This window comes from Sminthopsis crassicaudata, chromosome 3, assembly GCF_048593235.1.
Source record: "Sminthopsis crassicaudata isolate SCR6 chromosome 3, ASM4859323v1, whole genome shotgun sequence".
NCBI lineage: Eukaryota > Metazoa > Chordata > Mammalia > Dasyuromorphia > Dasyuridae > Sminthopsis > Sminthopsis crassicaudata.
Window position 1 is genome coordinate 54154653 of NC_133619.1, and position 20944 is coordinate 54175596.

The following is a 20944-nucleotide window of genomic DNA, read 5'->3' on the forward strand; positions in this document are numbered from 1 at the left end:
CCCACTAGATGGAGGTGGAGATCATGACATATACTGGCTCTTCTCCCAGTATTTATTCAGCTTCCATCTAATAAACCATTGTGGTTTCCACTTGAACTAAGTGGTTTTCAGTTGTCCTCTGTGTTCTGTAAGATTGTAGCCAGGGCATAAATGTAGGGACATCCTCTGGAACTTCACTTTACTAATTATCTGCCTCTCTTTCTCTCTCACCACCCAAAGAGTTACAATTTAACTGCTGGTATTTAGGCCAGCCAGCTCAGGGCTTGAACAAGGCATTCTTTCAGGTTAATGTTTCTGTTTGGATACATTAAAATAGCAGCTGGGAAAACTAATGGACACCACTCTTTCTGGATGTTATGAATGGAACATGTTGAGGGCAGAGGAGTAAAAATGTTAATCATCTTGTTCTTACCTTATCTCCTTTCCTGCCGTCACAGAAACATGGACCCTTGTCCGAACAGACACAACCCTATTGGGAAAGAAAGTTTTGTTGAAAAACAAGTATAAATTTCTATGTTACTTGATGAATCACAATGAGTGGGACAAAATGAATCCAGACCAATCATTGTTTTCTTTGACTCAAACTGCTTTGTTTGACCTTTAAAGCTCTCCACAACCCACCTTTTCTGCCTTATTAAACATTCCTCCCCAGCTCATGGTTCAAACTGGCCTGAATTTATCCCTCAGGACTGGAGGGCACTCCCTCCTTATTAAGCACTTCAAATCCTTCAATTTCCTTCAAAATTCAGCTCCTGGTCACACTGAGAACTGTTCTCCTTCCCCCTGCAAATTATGTTTTGTGAATATTTTGTGAAGGAAATAAAACTCCCTGGGAGCAGCAAGAGTTTTATTTTTTGTTTTTGTATACCTAATGACCAAAATTCAGACATTTAATTGTGTCTGGCTCTTTGTGACCCTGCAGGCCAAAGCATGCCAAAACTGGCCATGTAGTTTTCTTTTCTTTTCTTTTTTTTTTTAAATTTAAGCTTTTTCTTTTCAAAACATATGCATGGATAGTTTTCAACATTTACTCTTGCAAATCCTTATGTTCCAAAATTTTCCCTCTCTTCCCCTCACCCTTCCTCCCCTAGATGGTGGGTAACCCAATATATGTTAAACATGTGCAATTTTTCTCTGCATATTTCCACAATCATCGTCATGCACAAGAAAAATCAGATCAAACAGGAAAAAAATGAGAAAGAAAAAATGCAAGCAAACATCAACAAAAGGAATGAAAATGCTATGTTATGATCCACACAGTTCCCACAATTTCTCTCTGGTTGCACATGGTTCTCTTCATCACTAGACCTTTGAAACTGGCTTGAACATTTTCTTAGCAAAGATATTGAAATGGTAAAAATAACAACAACAACAAAAGCTTACTTATGGTCACACAGCTAGAAGTATCTGAGGTCACATTTGAATTCAGGATTTCCTGCTTCCAGGCTTAGGGCTCTATCAATTAAGCTATCTAGCTACCTCATCTGATACATGTAGGTACTTAATAAATGTTTATTGGTTGATTTTTTTAAAGTGGAATTTACCAAGGATGCCTTTTCTGATTCTCCCAGAAACATGTCCATTTCCCTATTTTTTAAAATAAAATTTCATTTTTTCACAATTACATGTTAAAATGAATTTTTCAGCTTTTTTTCCCCCTGAGGCAATTGGGGTTAAGTGACTTGCCCAAGGTCACACAGCTAGGAAGTGTTAAGTGTCCCAGGTCACAGTTGAACTCAGGTCTTCCTGACTTCAGGGTTGGTGTTCTATCCACTGTGTCACCTAGCTGTTCCTTTTTTTACATTTTAAAAAAAAATTGAGTTTTAAATTCTATCCTTCCCTCCCCTCCTCTCCTTCATCCCTGAGATGGTAAACACTCTGATATAGATTATACACATGTAATCATGTAAAACATTCCCACATTTTTTTGTACAAGATGACATAAAGAAGGAAGGAAAGAAGGAGTAAGAGAAGAAGGAAGGAAGAAAGGAAAGAAGGAAGGAAAGAAGGAAGGAAGAAAAGAAGGAAGGAAGGAAGGAAAGAAGGAAGGAAGGAAGGAAGGAAGGAAAGAAGGAAGGAAGGAAGGAAGAAAGGAAGGAAGGAAGGAAAGAAGGGAGGAAGGAAGGAAAGAAGGAAGGAAGAAAGGAAGGAAAGAAGGAAAGAAATGTATGTTTCAATCTGTATTCAGCTAGTATAAGTTCTTTCTCTGGAAGTAGATAGCATGTTTCATCATGGATCTTTTGGTATGGCTGAGAATAGCAAAGTCATTCACAATTTTTCATCATATAATATTGCTGTTATTGTGTCGTTATTGTGTACAATGTTCTCCTGGTTCTGTTCATTTTGCTTTGTATCAATTCATGTAAGTCTTTCCAAGTTTTTCCTGAAATTATCCTGTTTGTCATTTCTTATGGAACAATAATATTCCATCACATTCATATACCAGTTTGGTTAGCCATTCCTCTATTGATAGCTATCCTTTTTTTAAAATTATATATATATTTTTATAATATTATCCCTTGTATTCATTTTTCCAAATTTTCCCCTCCCTCCCTCTACTCCCTCCCCCCGATGACAGGCAATCCCATACATTTTACATGTGTTACAATATAACCTAGATACAATACATGTGTGTAAATACCATTTTCTTGTTGATAGCTATCCTTTTGATTTTCAATTCTTAAGCACCACAAAAAGAGTTGCTATAAATATTTTTGTGCCAATAGGCCCTTCTCCCCCTTTTCAAATGTCTTTGGCTATAGACCTAGTATTGGTATTGCTGGATCAAAGGGCATGTACAGTTTTATAGCCTTTTTGGACATAGTTCCTAATTGCTCTCCAGTACAGTTGAAAAGTTTGCAACTCCATCAAAAATGCATTAACATCCTAATTTTCTCACAACTCCTCCAACATTTATCATTTTTATTTTTTTTGTCATATTAGCCTCTCTGATATGTGTAAGGTGATACCTCCATTCCATTATTATCTTGTATTTATTATATTCATATTTACATATGTATTTATTGTTTTTCTTGACAGAATGTAAACTCTCCAAGGGCAAGGATTGTTTTTATTTTTTAATCTTTATGTAACAGGTTCCTGCGGTCATAAAGAATCTGATTGTCATATCCTTCTTTATATCTTGGGTGTTTGGTACCATTCCAAACATGTAATAAGTGTATAACAATTGTTTCTTGATTGATTGGTAAGACATTAAGCACTTAGTTCTGGATCACATGAATCATTTTAAAGGGAATAGGAATTTCTTCAAAGTGCCGTTGGGAGAGGAGGACGAGGAGCAGGATTCCTTTATTAGTCTAACTGGTTCATAAAAGCAAAGCCAACAACCCTCCCTCTCTTCTCTCAGAGGAACTTCTCTGATGTCTCCCAGGAACTCTTATGAAAGGTCTTCCTGAAATATGTCCAAGGCTCAGAAATGATGGTCCATGCTGTTCGTATTTCTCTAAACAGAACAAACATCTCTCTGACCTTAGATTTTGGGAAGATCAAATACATTTTTGTTTTGTTTTACTAGCCACTCAATGTACTTTAGAACATCTGCTGATCTTTACGATAGATTAACTCTGCAGCAGCAGAGGGACACACTAACCAGTGATGAACAAAAGGCAAGTGGATATGTTTTCTGCTTGCATTCAGGGATTATAAATAACATATGTCTAAACAAATATAAATGCATATACATATACATACATAAACTACTAAAATTACTTAATATCAAACTATTAATAATAGTTAATAATTATAATGAATTTTGAATGGATAATAATAAACATAATAAAGTATTCAAACTTAAAACTACAATAAAACTTTTGGTATACTATATATATTTATGTATATGTGAACATATTTGTATATAGATGTATATACAATTTCTGCCTGTATTTGGGGATATGAATAATATGTGAACAAATATATGTGTTATGTGCACATATACACACAAGCATATGCATACGTAAACTATTAAAGTTTAAAACAGCAAAAAGCTTTTGGGACACTATGTATTTAAATATGCTGATGCATGCAAATAGCTTTTACACATATATACACATGTGTATGTATACCACATGTATGGGAATAATTATATGAAATCATGTCAAAGGCCAAAATCATAAATACCTCTAGGAGGTAAGAACTAAGTAAAGAAGCATGATTTAAAAAAAAAATTCTCTTATTAAGACTATTACTGACTATGTGACTCTGGGCAGGTCATTTAACACCAATTGCCTCAGCAAAAAAAAAAAAAAAAAAAAAAAAGACTATTATTGATTGGTTTAAAAAAATGCTTCTTAGTTCAAGGCCTTCAATGATCATTAGTGAAAGGAATTATATCGATTTTTCATTCATCTCATAGTAGGGATGAAGACTGATTGCATAAAGCTTTAGAATATCATAAAGTTTCCCAAATCCAAGATTCCTCAAAATAATTTAGCCTAATTAGTCAAATAGGAAAAATCAAACAGATAAAGGATATCTGTTCAAATTGTGAAGTACAATTTCATGGAGAGGCATTGTAACTGAAGTTCTTGGACAGACACTAAAGCAGACAATAAAGTGAGACCAGAAGGGTTTTATAAAGAGGAATAGGGAGAAGATGGGAATTTTTCCTTTGGGAAATTGTGTGCTTCTTAGTGACTCTGATCTTATGCATGAAACAAAATTTCAGCTTTTTAAGAACAATATATTTTTGAACATCCTGTCTGATTACAAAGCATAAAATGCCACAGTTTCTAAAGCATTAAGTTCTAAGTCACCCTAATGGCAGTATGTGATAGATATGTATGGCAGTATAGAATTGGTATCATCTGTCATAATTATGGAAAAGCAGGAGTGTGTGTGTGTGTGTGTGTGTGTGTGTGTGTGTGTGTGTGTGTGTGTGTGAAAGGAGGTGCACTATGCATATAGTGAGAGAAAACCTAAGGCTGAGGTGATCTGGAACTAGGGATAGTTTCTCTGTCCAAGGATGATATGAAATCATTCTCATTTTAATATAGCATACCTCCCATTGTGTTATCCAAAGGTGCTTGCCACCCCCATAAACCCTACTCTTTGAAGGGTTATATAAACTATGAGTTCACTGCCATGATAGCCTTAAAAAAGGGATGGTCAAATGATTATCCATTTATTAATAACATGCTTAATCAATTAATAATCAATAAAATGATTAAATTACCCAGAAACTATATCTCTTAAACCTTTTTAATCACCACAAGGGTTTTTAGAAGAACATGGATAAAAGTAGCATGCAAAGGCAGCAATGAGTTATGACCTCTGACCTCTACCATAACAGGAATTAATGAGAGAATTGCTCAATCTAAATAATGGAAAAGGTGAATATCAACTTTTTTTTAGAAGTTGTAGATCATGACATTTCTAGTTCAAGTTCTAAACTATTTTAAAACCGCATGACTTGATTCCATTAAATACCCAGGAAATGTATTCACTTGGGTAACATAATATGTATGCTTTCTGCCTCTCCAACAATAAAATATTTTAGTTTCTTCACATTTCAATTCTATTAAAAGTCATTTATCAGGGGTAGAAGACTCTTTCAATTGGTTTTATGTATTATTTTTGTTAATCAGTAATATGTCAGGAAATAATTCAGGGCTGTGTGATTTTAGTGTTTTGGAGGTTCGGGTATTTCAATTCATAAGAGTTATTTTCCATTTTCCAACCAACATAGGGCTGCATAAGGCATACACACCACATTTAAGTTGTAAATATGCTGACAAGGTTCAGAAACTCTGATTCCAAAGTCCTTACTTTTTTCTTTAGCTCATAATCTAGAATAAATTGTTTTTCCCTCCTCATCCTTTCTTCTTCCTATGAGGTATTATTATTCAAACTCTCCCTTGATTTTCACAGAACTCATGAAGCTGTATGGCCCAAAACAGAACTGAACATATATTTTGGTGTACCATAATTCTGACCGGAAGATCTATGAGAAAAATTTTCACTGAAAATCAATCATTTATTCAATGCCCTATTTTATGTTACATTTGTGAACACAGGTACACATGCAAACTGTTTGTTATTTGTTAACAAAGGGTGTAGTCAGAGCAAGAGTTTTAGCCTAGGAAAGCATTTAATGACTCAAGAATTCCCGTTAATCACAATATGAATAAAATGAGAGACAAACTGCAGGGTGGTGGTGGGGCTGATATCCTTCCCTTCCCTCTTTTATTATATCTTATTCAGGCAGGGAGATAGCTCTGGGTTCTTTGAGCAGTAAGTCCCATCAGAGCTGCCAATCAGATCTTCCTTAAGTACAGGTCTGAACATCTCATTCCTCTGCTCTCTTTCCTTCTTGTCTCCAGGATAAAGTAGAAAGTCATTCATTTGGCTTTTAAAACCTGGTTCCAAACTATCTTTCCCAATTCTTCTTCTTCTTTGCATATTCCATTTTTCTATTAATCTGCTCTTATTGCTATTTCCTTTAAATGACATTTCTGATTCTGCTTTTGTACATCATGCCTGAACTGTGTCCCTTTTCACCTCTGCCTTACAGTGTCAGTATTTATCTTCCAAGGTTAACTCAAGTACCTCTTTCGGGATGAATCTTATCCTGATGCCTCCTGTGGTTAGTGTCCTCCTTATTTCCTTATTTTAACTGTTTGGTATGTATTTTGTATTTATCTTTCCACCCCTCCACCCCAATAGATTAATTAACTCCCGTTTAATTTTTGTTTTTATATCCCTGGTACAGTGCTTTGCTATAGCAGACATGTAAGAAATGTTTCTGTTCTATAGCTGATTTTACTTACTGATGCACACAAAAAAGTGTTCCTTGTACTAATTCCTTTCTCTTTCCCTTCTATCAAGCCCCAAAATATAAGGAAAAACTGGTACAATCCAAAGCCAATTAATACTCTATTGAGCCATGCTGTTGATTTTATTCTATTAACGTTGACTTGGCTGGCCTCTCTGCTAGCCAATAGCTTAAAGCAACATAATCAGTGAAAAGAAAAGCTGACTAAGGAGAACATGCATGGTGCCAGCTAGACTCAAAAGGTTATCCCAGGCAGATCCCTAGGCTGTATCTTCCTCTCTTATTCCTGTGTTAAGCAATTGACCATAAAACTTGTATATATTTATCCAAGAAGAGATTCATATTAGAATTCTCCACCTCTTACACACACACACACACACACACACACACACACACACACACACACACACACACACACATACACAAAATCACATATTGGATCAGGAATTTTTCCAGGTTAATATTGGAATTGTCTCTTCTGACTCTAAGTCTGAGATCTTTGATGAGCCTAGGTTTTGCTAAAAGATTCTTTAATGAGAAAGAACTCACCTCATGTCCTGTAATAACTTATTTTTTCTTTTAAATATAGCTCTGTTAGAAAGGTTTTCTTGGTTTTGAGCCACAATCTACCTCTAGGTCCATTCTATCAACAGGTTCTAATTCTGCCTTAAAAATGTCAAACAGAAAGTCTATTTTCTCATCTATATGGCATCCCTTTCAAATGTTTGAAAACAGCAGTCATGTCCCCCATTGTCTTCTCTGAGAACTCCCCAACTTTTTCAACCAATCTTCAAAGAGCATGACTGTTATGGGAGCAACCTGCTAGTGACCGCTGGGGATCTAATTCTGACCAGTAGAATAGATCCCTTCATGTGAAAGGATGATAACAATGCAAGGAGACTGAGAGGCAGTTGCATTCTCTCACCTCTCTCCTCTTCCTTCTTCCCTCCAATTTATTTCATTCCCAATCCACAAGCAACATCTGCATCAGCAAAGGTTGATTTATAACTCCTTCAAGTATGTTATGATTCATAGCTGTGGGGGCTTTTGGAGAATCATCCTGCCCCTTCACACCTAGGTGTGGTCCTTAACACATGACCTCAAGGTCTTTCATTATCCTGATTCCTTCCCCTGGACTTTCTCCAGCTGGTCAAAATGTGGCATCCAGACTGAACACAATATTCTAGGTATGATCCGATCTGGCCCATGAGAGAGAGAGTGTGAGAAAGAGAGAGATCATCTCCCTTCTTATAGACATTGTGCCTTTCTGAAGCTTATAGCCTTAGATTTGAGAATTGTCATTCCAAATCAGCAATCTGAGTTTGCAATCCATTTAAACCCCTAGATACTTTTCATATCAGTTACCCACCCACAATTCCTTTCTCTACCTAACTCCATATTATATTTATGAAGCTGATTTTCTGGACAAGGTAGAGAGATGTGAAATTAGATTGGAATAGGAAAATAGTTCAATGAATCTATGAATACTAATTAATAGAGCAATAGAAATCTGGAAGAAAATATCTAGTGGTGAATCATCAGGCTCTATTCCTAACCATATTCTGCTTAATATTTTGTGGTTGATTTTGATGGAGGTATAGATATCATGCATTTAAACTTGAAAATGGCACGAGACTGAGAGGGATGTATAAAATTGCAGAATCAGAATTTGAAAGGTAATATGGCACAATAGGAGTGTTAGACCGAGGGAGAAAACCTTCCAAGAGAAAAGTCTGCCATTTACTACTTGTGTATTCCTTACACAAATCAATTCTCTCTGGGTTTCAGTTTCCTCCTGTGAAATGAGGCAATTGAGCTATATGATCTTTAAGGTTCTTTTAAGTTTTAAATCTATGACCTTAAGACTTTGTCAGGCTAGCACGTCTAATAAGATGAAACTTATTAAGGATAAATGTAAAGTTTAATAGCAAGGTAAAAAAAAATCATGGCCCAGAGAGCATGTGACGTGCAAGGAGGGTTTTTAAGTAATTATAAATCCAGGATAAGTCAATAGTGTAAATGTAATAGCCAAAAAATCTAGTGTGATATTGGACAAAGCAAAATAGTGTTCAGAAAAAGGGACCTGACAATGCTGCTGCCATACGCAGAGAAAGTTTCAGGTGGACATGGACCCATTTCTGAGGCTGTATGATCCTATTTCTGACATATCTGGGGATACCATTGGATGCTTCCCCTTTTCAGAGAATTTGTGGGAGTCTTTGGTCTGCCCTCTGTCCATGCTTCACTGAATATTGAAAGTCAGTGGACAGATTCATTGCTGATTGGATAGAAAATAAATTTGAGAATTTGATTTATTGCCTTTTTATGGGTAAGTCATTTCGCTGGCTGAATCTTTGTTTTCTCATAAAGTATGTTGGAATACAATCCTGTCTGCCTCCAACTACTTCACGCACCATTAGTTAAATTCAATAAACAGTTATTAAGAATGTTCTATGGAATAGGCTTTGTGTTGCAAACTAAATAATTATTTAGGATTAATAATTATTCCAGAGAAACACTATGTGTGATGACTACAGCAATGTACTAGAAGACAAAGACAACAAAGCAAGAGAAAGGGGATGTTGCAAAAATATAATGTTTACGTTTGGTCCCAAAGAAGAGAGAAAAAAAAGGTATTTTATGTCTGTGCAAAACTGGTAGAGAGGGACTTTAAGTGCGGAATATCACTTTCTGTATCAAACTTTTCCAATATATTCATTAACATTCTCTCTCCCTCCCTCCCTCCCTCTCTCTCTCTGTCTCTCTCTCTCTCTCTGTCTCTCTCTCTCTCTCTGTCTCTCTCTCTCTCTCTGTCTCTCTCTCTCTCTCTGTCTCTCTCTCTCTCTCTGTCTCTCTCTCTCTCTCTCTCTCTCTCTCTCTCTCTCGTTCTCTCTTTTCTCTCTTTCTCTTTGTTGTTTTTTGGCTCGGTGGGACAAAGGAAGGATGCATCGAGCAATATAAATAGCATAAAAACAAAATACATTCTCTTGGGAGGTTTTCTCCCTGGGTCTAACACTCCTATTGTGCCATATTATCTTTCAAATTCTGATTCTGCAATCTTACACATCTCTCTCAGTCTCGTGCCATTTACTCTATAAAATTTCACTGGATCTCATCAAATATTAAGATCATTCCCCAACTCCTATGTAGACTACAATTCTGGATTAGAGTTTCTATGCAAACTGTGAGTTATATGGAAGTTCCTATCTGCACCCTTCATCTTTTAGATCACTTGGGAGCAGCAGTCCCTAGATAAAGTTCATTTATTTCTGAGACCCTCACAGCAATTTCCTTTCAACAGTCTCCTCATTTTTTATATCCCCACAAAGACCTTCTTTCTCTCTTCCCTAGGAAGTGCTTTATGCTCCAGACTTTTATCAACCCTTCCCTTGCCTTAAAAATCTCACAATTATACAATTAAACAAATTACAATTTCTCAAGGACTTATTCTCTGCTAAATGACACTAGTCAACCTGATAGGCTTAATAAGGATTAGTAGGTTCATTGCTTGTCCCCAGATAATTGAATTTTTAACTAGGGCCTTTCTGGGACCAAATCTTTGACTCAACACATATAATAGAACACATGTACCTTCAACTATACAATACATGAATACAAAATACAATAATATACATATACGTATATGCACACACACAATAGGCACATGTAAGCATACATGCACATAACACATGTTCATAACTATCCATATATAATATATATGTACACATGATATACACAATAATTAAATGGGCATGTGTTTATTATAACTGTGCAACATGCATGTGTCTACATGTGCATACATACACACCGATATGCTTACATGTATAATGTATATATACATATGAAAACACTTCTTTGTATATGTGTGTATACACACACACACACACACACACACATATATATAATTTATAACAGATTCACAAACTCTAGGCTAAGAATAGCCCCCAGTTGGATGGTCACAGCAGCTTCAGAGATACCCATTGACCCCCAGTGACTGCCACTTGGGATTCTGCTATTCCCCTTCATATTTTCTGGAGCCTCTCTTTATAGCTACAGCAATAATACAGGTGGCTAAGGGAAAATGGCAGAAAGAGGAGGGGAGGGCATACCCTCCACCTGACTTCCTTCTCTCTGTCCCTAGCCTTGGTTCTGAAAGCACATTGCTTTCTTTATTATCTTTTCCATTGTAGGAAGGTTATGATTAGAGGTCTGAAGCAACAGAGACACGTTCTTAGTGTCCCAAGCTGTAATTCTAAACATTTTTCCTTAGCAGAATTCCTTTTCTATACATAGTATTTGGGTTCTACAGTATCATAATAATAACAGCTAATATTTTAAAGGTACTTTATAGTTTATAAAGTACTTTATATATGTTCTCTTGATTCTCAAAAAAAAACCTGGGAGATAACTATTACTTTTAATCTCCATTTTAATAAATGAGGGAAATGAGTCTGAGAGAGAATAACACAACTATTAAGAATCTGAGGCAGGCTTTGCACTCAGGTCTTACTAACATACTTCCCATTACTCTATCAAGCGACATGTTATCAATATGATATAATGCAAACTTTGGAAGTTGGGGTAGCTTCTTTAATTTTGTATATTTCACATTTCTCTTGGGTTAATTCAATCCTGCTTTCCTGACCATCTTGTGAGAACTTGCCTTGTGTGAGTTCTCCGTAAAATAACTTTTTTGGCACACACATTTGGCATTTGTACAATGTGGCCAACCCAATGGAGTTGTGCTCTCTATAGCACAGTTTGAATGCTTGGCAGTTTATTGGGAGAAAGGACCTTAGTGTCTGGTATCTTATCCTGCCAGGTGATTTTTAGAATCTTCCTAAGACATTTCAAATGGAAGTGATTCAGTTTCCTGTCATGGCGTTGGTATATTGTCCAGGTTTCACAGGCATACCATAATGAGGTCAGCATCATGTATCCATTGGCCTATATATTATAATTAATTTAGTTAGGGTAAAACCAGATTAAAGTATACTAGCTACATAAAGGGAGTTCAAGAAAGCAAACTATTATATTAATTGAACAATGAGAGGACATTAAAAAGAAGACAAAAGCATGAATGTGTCAGTAACACCCCCTGCCATTATGAAATTGAAAACCGGCCCATTTATATACACATATAAATAAAAGAATGGTCTTTGGAAATGAGAGATCACAGAAAATAATAGAGGGAACCTGAGCTTCCTCTATGTGAAATGAAGCATCTGGTTATTTAAAACATTTAAATGAGTAACTGAACTCTTAGCTTCCAGATGTTTGGTGTCATGTAAATGTGATTTCAGAAGAAAGAATATGAAGGAAAAAACTAAGAGATGAATTTAAGCAGGAGAAACATCTCAGCTAGAATTAGTGAAGGGAGAGAACAATAGGTGGGATACAGATAGAATAATGAGAAAAAGGAGTATAGAGTGTAAAAACAGGTAAAGGAGTATCAGGATAGAAAGAATGGGAAAGAAGAAAGAAAAAGTAGTAGAAAAAAAGAATAACATCAACAGATAGGAAGATGTAGAAATAGGGCAAAATCTCTATTGCAAAAGCACAAGGACAAAAGCAACAGGAATTTCTCATGATTCTGAAATACAAACTAGTGATGAGGAAGTCTGAAGAATATAATAGAAAGATTTAAAATGCAAAATCTAAACTCATTTCATTAGTCAGTATTAAGGTTCTTTTTATCTGTTGTCTCAAGGATGTGCTGGTCAAATATTTAACAACTGGGTCTTTATACTTTAAAGTTTAATTTAAATGATTAATCCTTGCTCCAACATTTTCTTAAGTCTAGAAACAAAATTATAAATCTAGTCCTGTTTTGATGTGTTTGCTAATTTCTATGTTACAAAAAGTCACTTGGAAAATTTAATAATTGGCTCTTATTGAATATGATGGAGTTGGCTCCAACATACCCCCAGTAACCCATTAGAATATAAATTCTTTGAGGGCAAAGCCTGTCTTTCTATTTTGCTTGTGTTTCTATTCCTACTTAGCAATGAATGGAAATTCCAAGCCTGGCAGGTTTGTTGCTGATCATATCATTGGCATGTAAAAAGCAGGAATTTAGAAGAGAGAATTTGAGGTGGAAGAAGATCTCCACACAGCAGCTCCTTAATGCATTAGCCTTTACTATTTAGTGTTACTCATTCATTCATTTTGCATCATGAAAAAGAGAGAGTCCTGGGGGCAGAAGAACTACAAGGTATATCAGATTCACCCAAACTCGTGTAGTTTGTTGGCATAAATATCAGCAATCAGAATTTTAAAGGGGACTTTCTAACCCTAAGTCAGATAGAGGCACTAGACAAAAACCTTGACCTTGATATGTTGGTAAAGAGTTTAGATCTTGGTCTAAGGCTCTGGAAGCTAACACACTCTGTTCTTACTGACAGAAAGCCACATATTACTAAGGATTTCATGCACTAGGATCTTTCTCATAAAGAACTGAAATTTAGGGGGACTGTTAGATGGTTCAATTCTACCTTCAGCTATGTAACACTTCCTAGCTGTGTGAACTTGGGCAAGTCACTTACCCCCAATTATCTCAGAAGAAAAAGAATGTAAATTTAGCCTCTAGGATATAAATTAAAAAAGAAAATGCCAGATTGAGTTCCTCCTGATATGGAGAAAAGGTAGCATCTTAATTGAAAATTTTAGATGAAGCCCAGTAGATGGCAGCAAAGAGAACAACCTAATGAAGATAACCTTAAGACAGTGGTAGCCCTCCAGCCCAGGAGGCTTGAGTTACCCATCTATAAGAGAACTGCCACTCAGGTGCACTGGCCAAAAGTATTCCTCATGTGTGTGTCTCCACATGTGATCTCCATGGCTACCTATTCTTCCTATTTAAGTAATTTCATTTGTGGGAGACTGCTCCAGTATCTTGCAATTTATATTGCTTTATTTTTCCTTTTTCCATTTCACAAAGGCTTTTATTTTGAACTAATTGAGTTCTCTGGTTGAATGGTTAAAAACAAACATGTTTGTGAGAGACTGTGCCTCAGGTTTTTTTGGGAGAATGTTTTAATGCCATCTTTTTTACTTAAATTTTTTTTATTTTTATTAAATGACTTTCCTTTGAACTAATTGTGTTCTCTGGTTGAGTGGGGAAAGTAAACACATTGTTAGGGGTTCATGAACTATGGTTTTGGTGGATGAAGACCTACACTTTGAACCGTATAGCTCTTCTGAGAAGCTCACAGGTAAAAGTGAGTGCCCTTTACACTTTCAGAAAAGTGTGCATGGGTAAACAAGCAATGCAAGAATTGTCAGGCACCAGGTTTTGCTCCAGTGTTTCTAAATTTCCTTGTCTTACCCCCAAAGAAAATAATTAGACGATGTTAAGTCTGGACACTGTTGGCCAACAGTAGTTGCTTACCACAAATTGCTTCAAAAGAATTAATTTACTTCATTATGGAATTAAGAGTTATTGTATTTTGCTGAAACCATAAATCACATTCCCCAGTCTCTACAAAACAATGGCTGAACAATGTGTTAATAATTTTTATCTTTTGTAGTTTCCATGAAAAATAAATCATGAAACTGTATATCAACCTTCCTATTTCATGAGGTGAAATAATTCTTCCTATAAATATCAGCTTTTTTTTTTTCTGAGTTAAATCCATTTAAATGTATAGGGGACTAGATAGTACAGTAGTTACAGCACTGGGCCTAAAGTCAGAAAGACCAAAGGTCAAATCTGGCCTCAGATATTACTAATTGTGTGACCCCAGGCAAGTCACTTAACCCTATTTGCCTCAGTTTCCTCATCTGTAAAATGGGGATAATAATACCACTCACCTGCCAGGGTTGTTGTGGAAATCACATAAGATAATATTCATAAAGTGCTTAGCACAGTGCGTGATACATGGTAAATGTGTAATAATGCTTCCTTCCTTCCTTCCTTCCTTCCTTCCTTCCTTCCTTCCTTCCTTCCTTCCTTCCTTCCTTCCTTCCTTCCTTCCTTCCTTCCTTCCTTCCTTCCTTCCTTCCTTCCTTCCTTCCTTCCTTCCTTTCTTTCTTTCTTTCTTTCTTTCTTTCTTTCTTTCTTTCTTTTTCTTTCTTTCTTTCTTTCTTTCTTTCTTTCTTTCTTTCTCTTTTTTCTTTCTCTTTCTTTCTCTTTCTTTCTTTCTTTCTTTCTTTCTTTCTTTCTTTCTTTCTTTCTTTCTTTCTTTCTTTCTTTCTTTCTTTCTTTCTTTCTTTCTTCCTTCCTTCCTTCCTTCCTTTTCCTTCTTTCTTTCTTCCTTCCTTTTCCTCTCTCCCTCCCTCCCTCCCTTCCTTCCTTCCTTCCTTCCTTCCTTCCTTCCTTCCTTCCTTCCTTCCTTCTTGTCTGCCTGCCTGACTACCTGACTACTTGACTTCTTGCCTTCCTTCTTTCTTGATTCATGGATCTATCTATTGAAATCATTTATAAATACATTTTAAAACATAACTTATGTGTAAAATACTGAGCCTGATGCTAAGGAACATCCAAAATTTAAACATCACAGAATCCCTGCCTTAATGTATCTGATAGTGTGCTGTGGAATATGACACACATGCAGATAACTATAATACAAATACAGGTAACGGCCTAATCTAAGTATAAACAAATTGTGTCATGTGAGGTCTAAACCCAACTTCTAATCTAGTAAGGGAGACAGAATACATAAACAAACATGCAATACTATACCAAAATAACACAAAAACTCAGTAATACAAGAATTCAGAGTACAATAAAATAAATCTAAAAGACAGGCAGAAAGTGATATTCAAGGCCAGTGAATGAAAATAATGTCCTAGTGGAAGGAAGAGGAGAATCAGCAAATGTTGTCTGGAGCAAGTGTAATATTTGAAAAATGAATAGGATTTCCAAAACACAGAAAAAAGCAAGGTATATTCTAGGCATAGGAAACAGTATAGATTAAAGCACAGAGACAGGAAGGTGTTGGGTGCCTACAAGTGGCAGTTTGGCTAGAGTATAAGTACAAATAGGTAGGGATTTTCCAGTCTGTGAAGGACTTTGCATAACAGATTGTAAACAGGGATAATTAAAAAGGAGTTTAAGTCTTTATTGAAAAAAAATCATATAAAATGAAGAAACTGTCTTATTACTCATGGGATGGAAGTAAAGGAAGATTAGTTGGCTTACGTGTGAATTTGAAAGAGTGCCTCAATAACATTAGAGAATACCTAAAACGCATATATTTTCCTGATAGGATTGTCCTGTATCTCTACAAAAGAAAGGCTAGATTTTTTAAATCCAAAGAGTTCATCTACTTTCACTCATTTTGAGATAAGGACATCACAAAGAAAAGCAATATTCTAGAGGTGGGCCAGCAGATTGAGAGCTCTGTTAGGGTCAAGATAATTGGCATCCAGTCCTGCCTCCAACATGAGAAAAACAAAAAAAATCCTGACCTTATTTTAAAAGTTCATATGGTAGGGAGATGGACAACATACACACACACACACACACACACACACACACACACACACACAAATATAAATCAGATACAAAGTACCTATAAAGTTGTTTCTCAGATGGGGAAAATACTATACTAGGGGATTAGGAGAGATCTTACATAAGGGGTGAGTTTTGATGAGAGTCAGGCATTCTGAACCATGAACCAGTTTCTAGATAACTAAAGTTTGTTTTTAACTCCCCACACTATTCATTGTTACCATTTTGGATGGGAAAAGGGGAGGGAATAAGCACATATTTGGCATCTATTATATGCCTTTACTAAATGCTTTATTCTCTTTTTTCTGTTTAAAATGTTATATTGATATTTTTTGCTTTTATCACCTTCATTTCCACATGTGTCAAATAGAAATCTTTCTAAAGTATATTATGCTTTCCCCCTTAAAAAATATCAGGGATGTGTGCACTAAATTTGATTGAATATTTTCTTGGTGACCCAATGTTAGCTCTATGAACAACAAGAATTGGGGCCTTATTATAATAAAATGGTTATATTCTCAGGACATAGAGAATATAGGGAGTATATTTCTATATAGACAAATACAAATAGCATCTATCACTGGGGCCAGAGCTGGTTATAAATCTATCTATGAAGGTGGTACTAGGAAGAAGGAAATTACCCATACCATCTACTAACTGAAAGAAGAAAAGAAATAAATAGGTTGCTAAGCCCATCCAATAAAAATAAAAGATAAAAGTGTGTTACTATGTGAACTTAAGTTTGGGTCATGTTTATCTCTCTTTTTCACTTTAGCTCTCTGTTCCAAAGCACTTAAGCAAAAGTAAAACATTGATGTGGGTTTCAGGAATGAATCAATAGGAAAACAAATACTTCCAGACCTACTTCTCATTTTTTGGTGGAACTGATAAATTGGACTGTCTGGAGCATTCAGGTGAAGGTGATAAGGAGGTTCTTAAACCAGACAGCTCGACTCTCGTGTGTCCATGGATTATAAATAGACCTCTCCAGAATGCGGGTCACTTGATAGTGGAAAAAAGAAGTAAAAAAAAATTAGTGTCTTGTTGACTATATTTCAAAGGAATCAGCCGTTGCTTTAAAGTATTCAAGGCACAAATATTTGAAACGATAAAAAAATTTTTATGAGCAATAGCTATAATTCATGTGAAATTAGTATTTGGAACCTGAAAAGTCCATTTTTTCCCCTACCCAGGGAAGGCAATGAAATACCTTGCTTAATTTAAAGGCTTTTAGAAAAGGATATGCAGCAAAACCAAAACAAACTTGGGAATGCACAAGAGAAGCCTTCAATTGCAATAATGAGCTAAGAAAGGGTAGTTGTGCTAAGCTGGCATGCAAGTCATAAGGTAGGGGAAAGAACATTGACCCTGGCATAAGAGGGCATAGCTTAAAATGCCTTCTGCTATGCTGATTATAGGGGCTTAGTTTCTTCATTTGTAGAATGAGGAGGTTGAGTTAAATGGCCTCTGGGATTCTTTCCAGCTCAGTTTATGGTCCTAAGTGAAATCTCCTTATTAATGTCTAACAGGCAAAACCAAAACACACCCAACCTCAGTTCCACTCAGATATTAGAGTCCCCCAAAGCCTCTCTTAGGAAAAACTGGAAATATCTGTTATTGCCCCTCACGTGTTCTATGTTTCAACCTAACTGGTCTCCGTTGTGCATGACATTTAAACTCCCATGTCTGTGCTTTAATTTAGATTACTCTTGCAAATCAGAAATGCTCCCTCCTCATCACCTGCCTCTTTGCCTTTTAGCTCCAGATAAGGCTCAGCCTAAATGCTACATTCTATCATCAGTCTTTCCTGCCCTCATACCTCTTCCCCTCAATTCAGTGTTCCCCCTCCTTATTGAAATAATTTGATTTTTCTCTGCATATACTTTATATACTTTCCCCCCTAAGTAGAAGTTAAACTTTCTGAAGGTCTCAGGGACTGTTTAGGTTTTTTTTGTTTGTTTGTTTTTTCTTTGAGCTCAGCCCTTAGCTCCATGCCAAGGATATAGTAAGGTTTTTTTGTTTTTGTTTTTTTAAATTGGTTAAGTTTTTTCTTTAAATTGAATTGAACAGTTAAAAGGTAAGCTTTTTAAAAATTGAACTGAACAATTTAAAGGTGGAGGGACAGTCTGTGGCTGAAGTAACCCTAAGAATAAATTGATAAATAGGGATCACATTAAGAAAACCTATAAAAAGAAGGTTCTATATTAACAATTATAGCTGTCTAGTGAACACAGAGATCTCATATTTGACTTACTTCTCAATTCTAATGTCTAATTTCACGACTTTGGTTGAAAATGTACAGCCAATACTTTGGTTCAATATACAGCAATACTTGGACTACAAATGAGCTTTGGAATTCAATCTACATGTAGATGCAATTTTCCCAATTAATACTCATCACTGAAGCCATATCAATGGCAAGTCAATAGAGTCCTCTATATTGTCCCCTACTAAATTGTGAGCTCTCTGAAGTCTACTTTTCTTTATTTTTAATTAATTAATTGTATTAATTTAATATTTATTTATTTATTATAATGCTATATGATTAATATTAATTATTTATTATTCTTAAATTCAGCATTTAGTATAGTATCTGGTACATAGTAGGCACTTTATAAAAGTTTATTTACCTAAGTTGGAATGGAAAGCACAGTAGATGTGAAGCCAGAGGATATGGATTCAACCTCCAGCTTTGTTCCTTATTACCTGTATTGCCTTGATTTATTCACTTTCTTTCCCTTTACGTAAAATGAAAAGATTGGATTAGATCCTGAAATCCTATGAAATTTTGGAATGTCAAATTCTATAAACTTATTTTATAATATATACTTGCTCAAACAAAATGTTACACTACACTTTGTTCATATCTGTCTGGGTGAGATTATGAAATCTCTCCATAGGGACCAAGCTTAATTCTTTTGTCAAATATACTTCTCTGCTATTAATATTTAATTACTTCATAAAAAGAAAAGTATGTTTCAAGCTTAGTCATTTTATTCTTGACTTCATTAGCCAATATTTACAATGGTGAGGTTAAAGTATATGTCAAATATGATCAGATGTTTGCTGTTTCACACTGTATTAACTCTGATAAGGTTTTATGGCTTTTATACACTTTGGATCATAGAATTTGAGCTGAAAAGGATCTGAGAGACCATCTAGTTTAAGGGTATTAACCTTTATTATGTCATGATCCCCATGGGTGTCAATTTGGTGAAAACTATCGACAAAGATATATTCTCAGAAGATAGTTTGTAAATTTATAAAGTAAGATAATAGGATCATCAAGGAAATAAATTCCATTGAAATACAATTAATATTTTAAAAATCAAGTTTATAGGTTTCAAAAACCCCTCCACAACTCTTCATTTTACAGATAGTTTCCATAGAAGCCATCTTATTTTATACCAAATAACTAAGAACATATATAACACATATTATTTTAGGGAAAAGCATAGATGTATGAAATTTTGGTGATTCCAATTCAATTCAATTTATGAGTTTATTCAATGTCTACTAAGTATAATTCCATGTTAAACTGTAAAGCTCATCCCTTCCTGCCCCCTAAATTTTTTTCTTTTTTATTGTTAAGGTTCAGTGGATGTTTCTTTTCCTTTGGGGAAAGAGTTGCTGGTCTTTCAGAAAGGTGAATGAGTTGGCCACAGAATATTTACTTTTCCTTGACACATGAAAGGGAATATGAAATTATTCATCTTGGATGAGTTTGTACAAAACAAGAAGCATGCTTCAGATGGAATTATCTCTTCAGGAAGGTACTCAGTCATAGGCCCCCAAGTCATAGGCTGCTTGTACAGTGCAAGGCCTTCTGAGTTTATTATAAATATTTTCCCCAGAAGCAGCTCCAGTTCATGGTCTCTTAGGACTTTGAAAAGTATGTGACAACTACAGTATGACAAGGCTCCTCCATGTGGCTGGACCTTGCCAGGCCCAAGGATGAATACCCCTATCATGGACTGACCATGAAAACTCATATTGTTATGTTTCAGGTAGCATGATCTGAATCTGTCTTAATAAGCACTATCCCATTCATACACACTGCTCCATTCACACAGACTGCCCCATTCATACACATTGCCTCATTCAAACTCATCTCTCCATTCACACACATTGTCCCATTCACACACACACTATCTCATCTGAGCCCCAGAATAACCCTAGGAGGTATCTGTAGGGAACATTATCTCTTTCTTTTTCCTTTTTTTTTTTTTAACTGAGATTCAGAAAGATTAATTGATTGAACCCTAGTTACATAGCTAGGGCTTTCACTCTATCTTTCTAATGAAGTATTAAATCCCTTACCTCTTCTCACCAACAAGTTTCTGGCAAAAAATTGAGGTCAGGTCTATTGTTTCTTCTACAAATGCTTTGTCCTTCAGACCCTACTGTAGCCATGGGACATTGCTGAGAAACACAACAAATACCACACACCGAGGGAGAATGCTAACCCTGGTTTCCCTTCGAGGGAAGCTGGAGATATCACAAGACATTAGCTGGGATAAAGGGAGATAATCAGGGTGTTTGTACATTTCTGTACTCTGTAGGGAATTCTGAAGCTTTAGCTTAAATGGGATTATTTATATGTGACCAAGGTTATTCTGAATGGAGTGTTCTGTCTGAATCAAAGGCCTTGAAGATTTTTGTTATTTTTTTTTCAGATCCCCAGACTAATCAGTCAACAA

General features: G+C 35.7%; 1 protein-coding gene across 2 annotated transcripts in view; it reads right to left on the minus strand.

Annotated features, from left to right (window-relative positions):
- The window catches only part of COL4A3 (collagen type IV alpha 3 chain), a 147998-nt gene that overhangs the window by 89411 nt on the left and 37643 nt on the right, over positions 1 to 20944 (minus strand). For both annotated transcript variants that reach the window (XM_074298568.1, XM_074298569.1), the window contains exon 2: positions 413 to 469. In XM_074298568.1, the coding sequence (XP_074154669.1) occupies positions 413 to 469 (57 nt within the window). The remainder of the gene's footprint in view (positions 1 to 412; positions 470 to 20944) is intronic.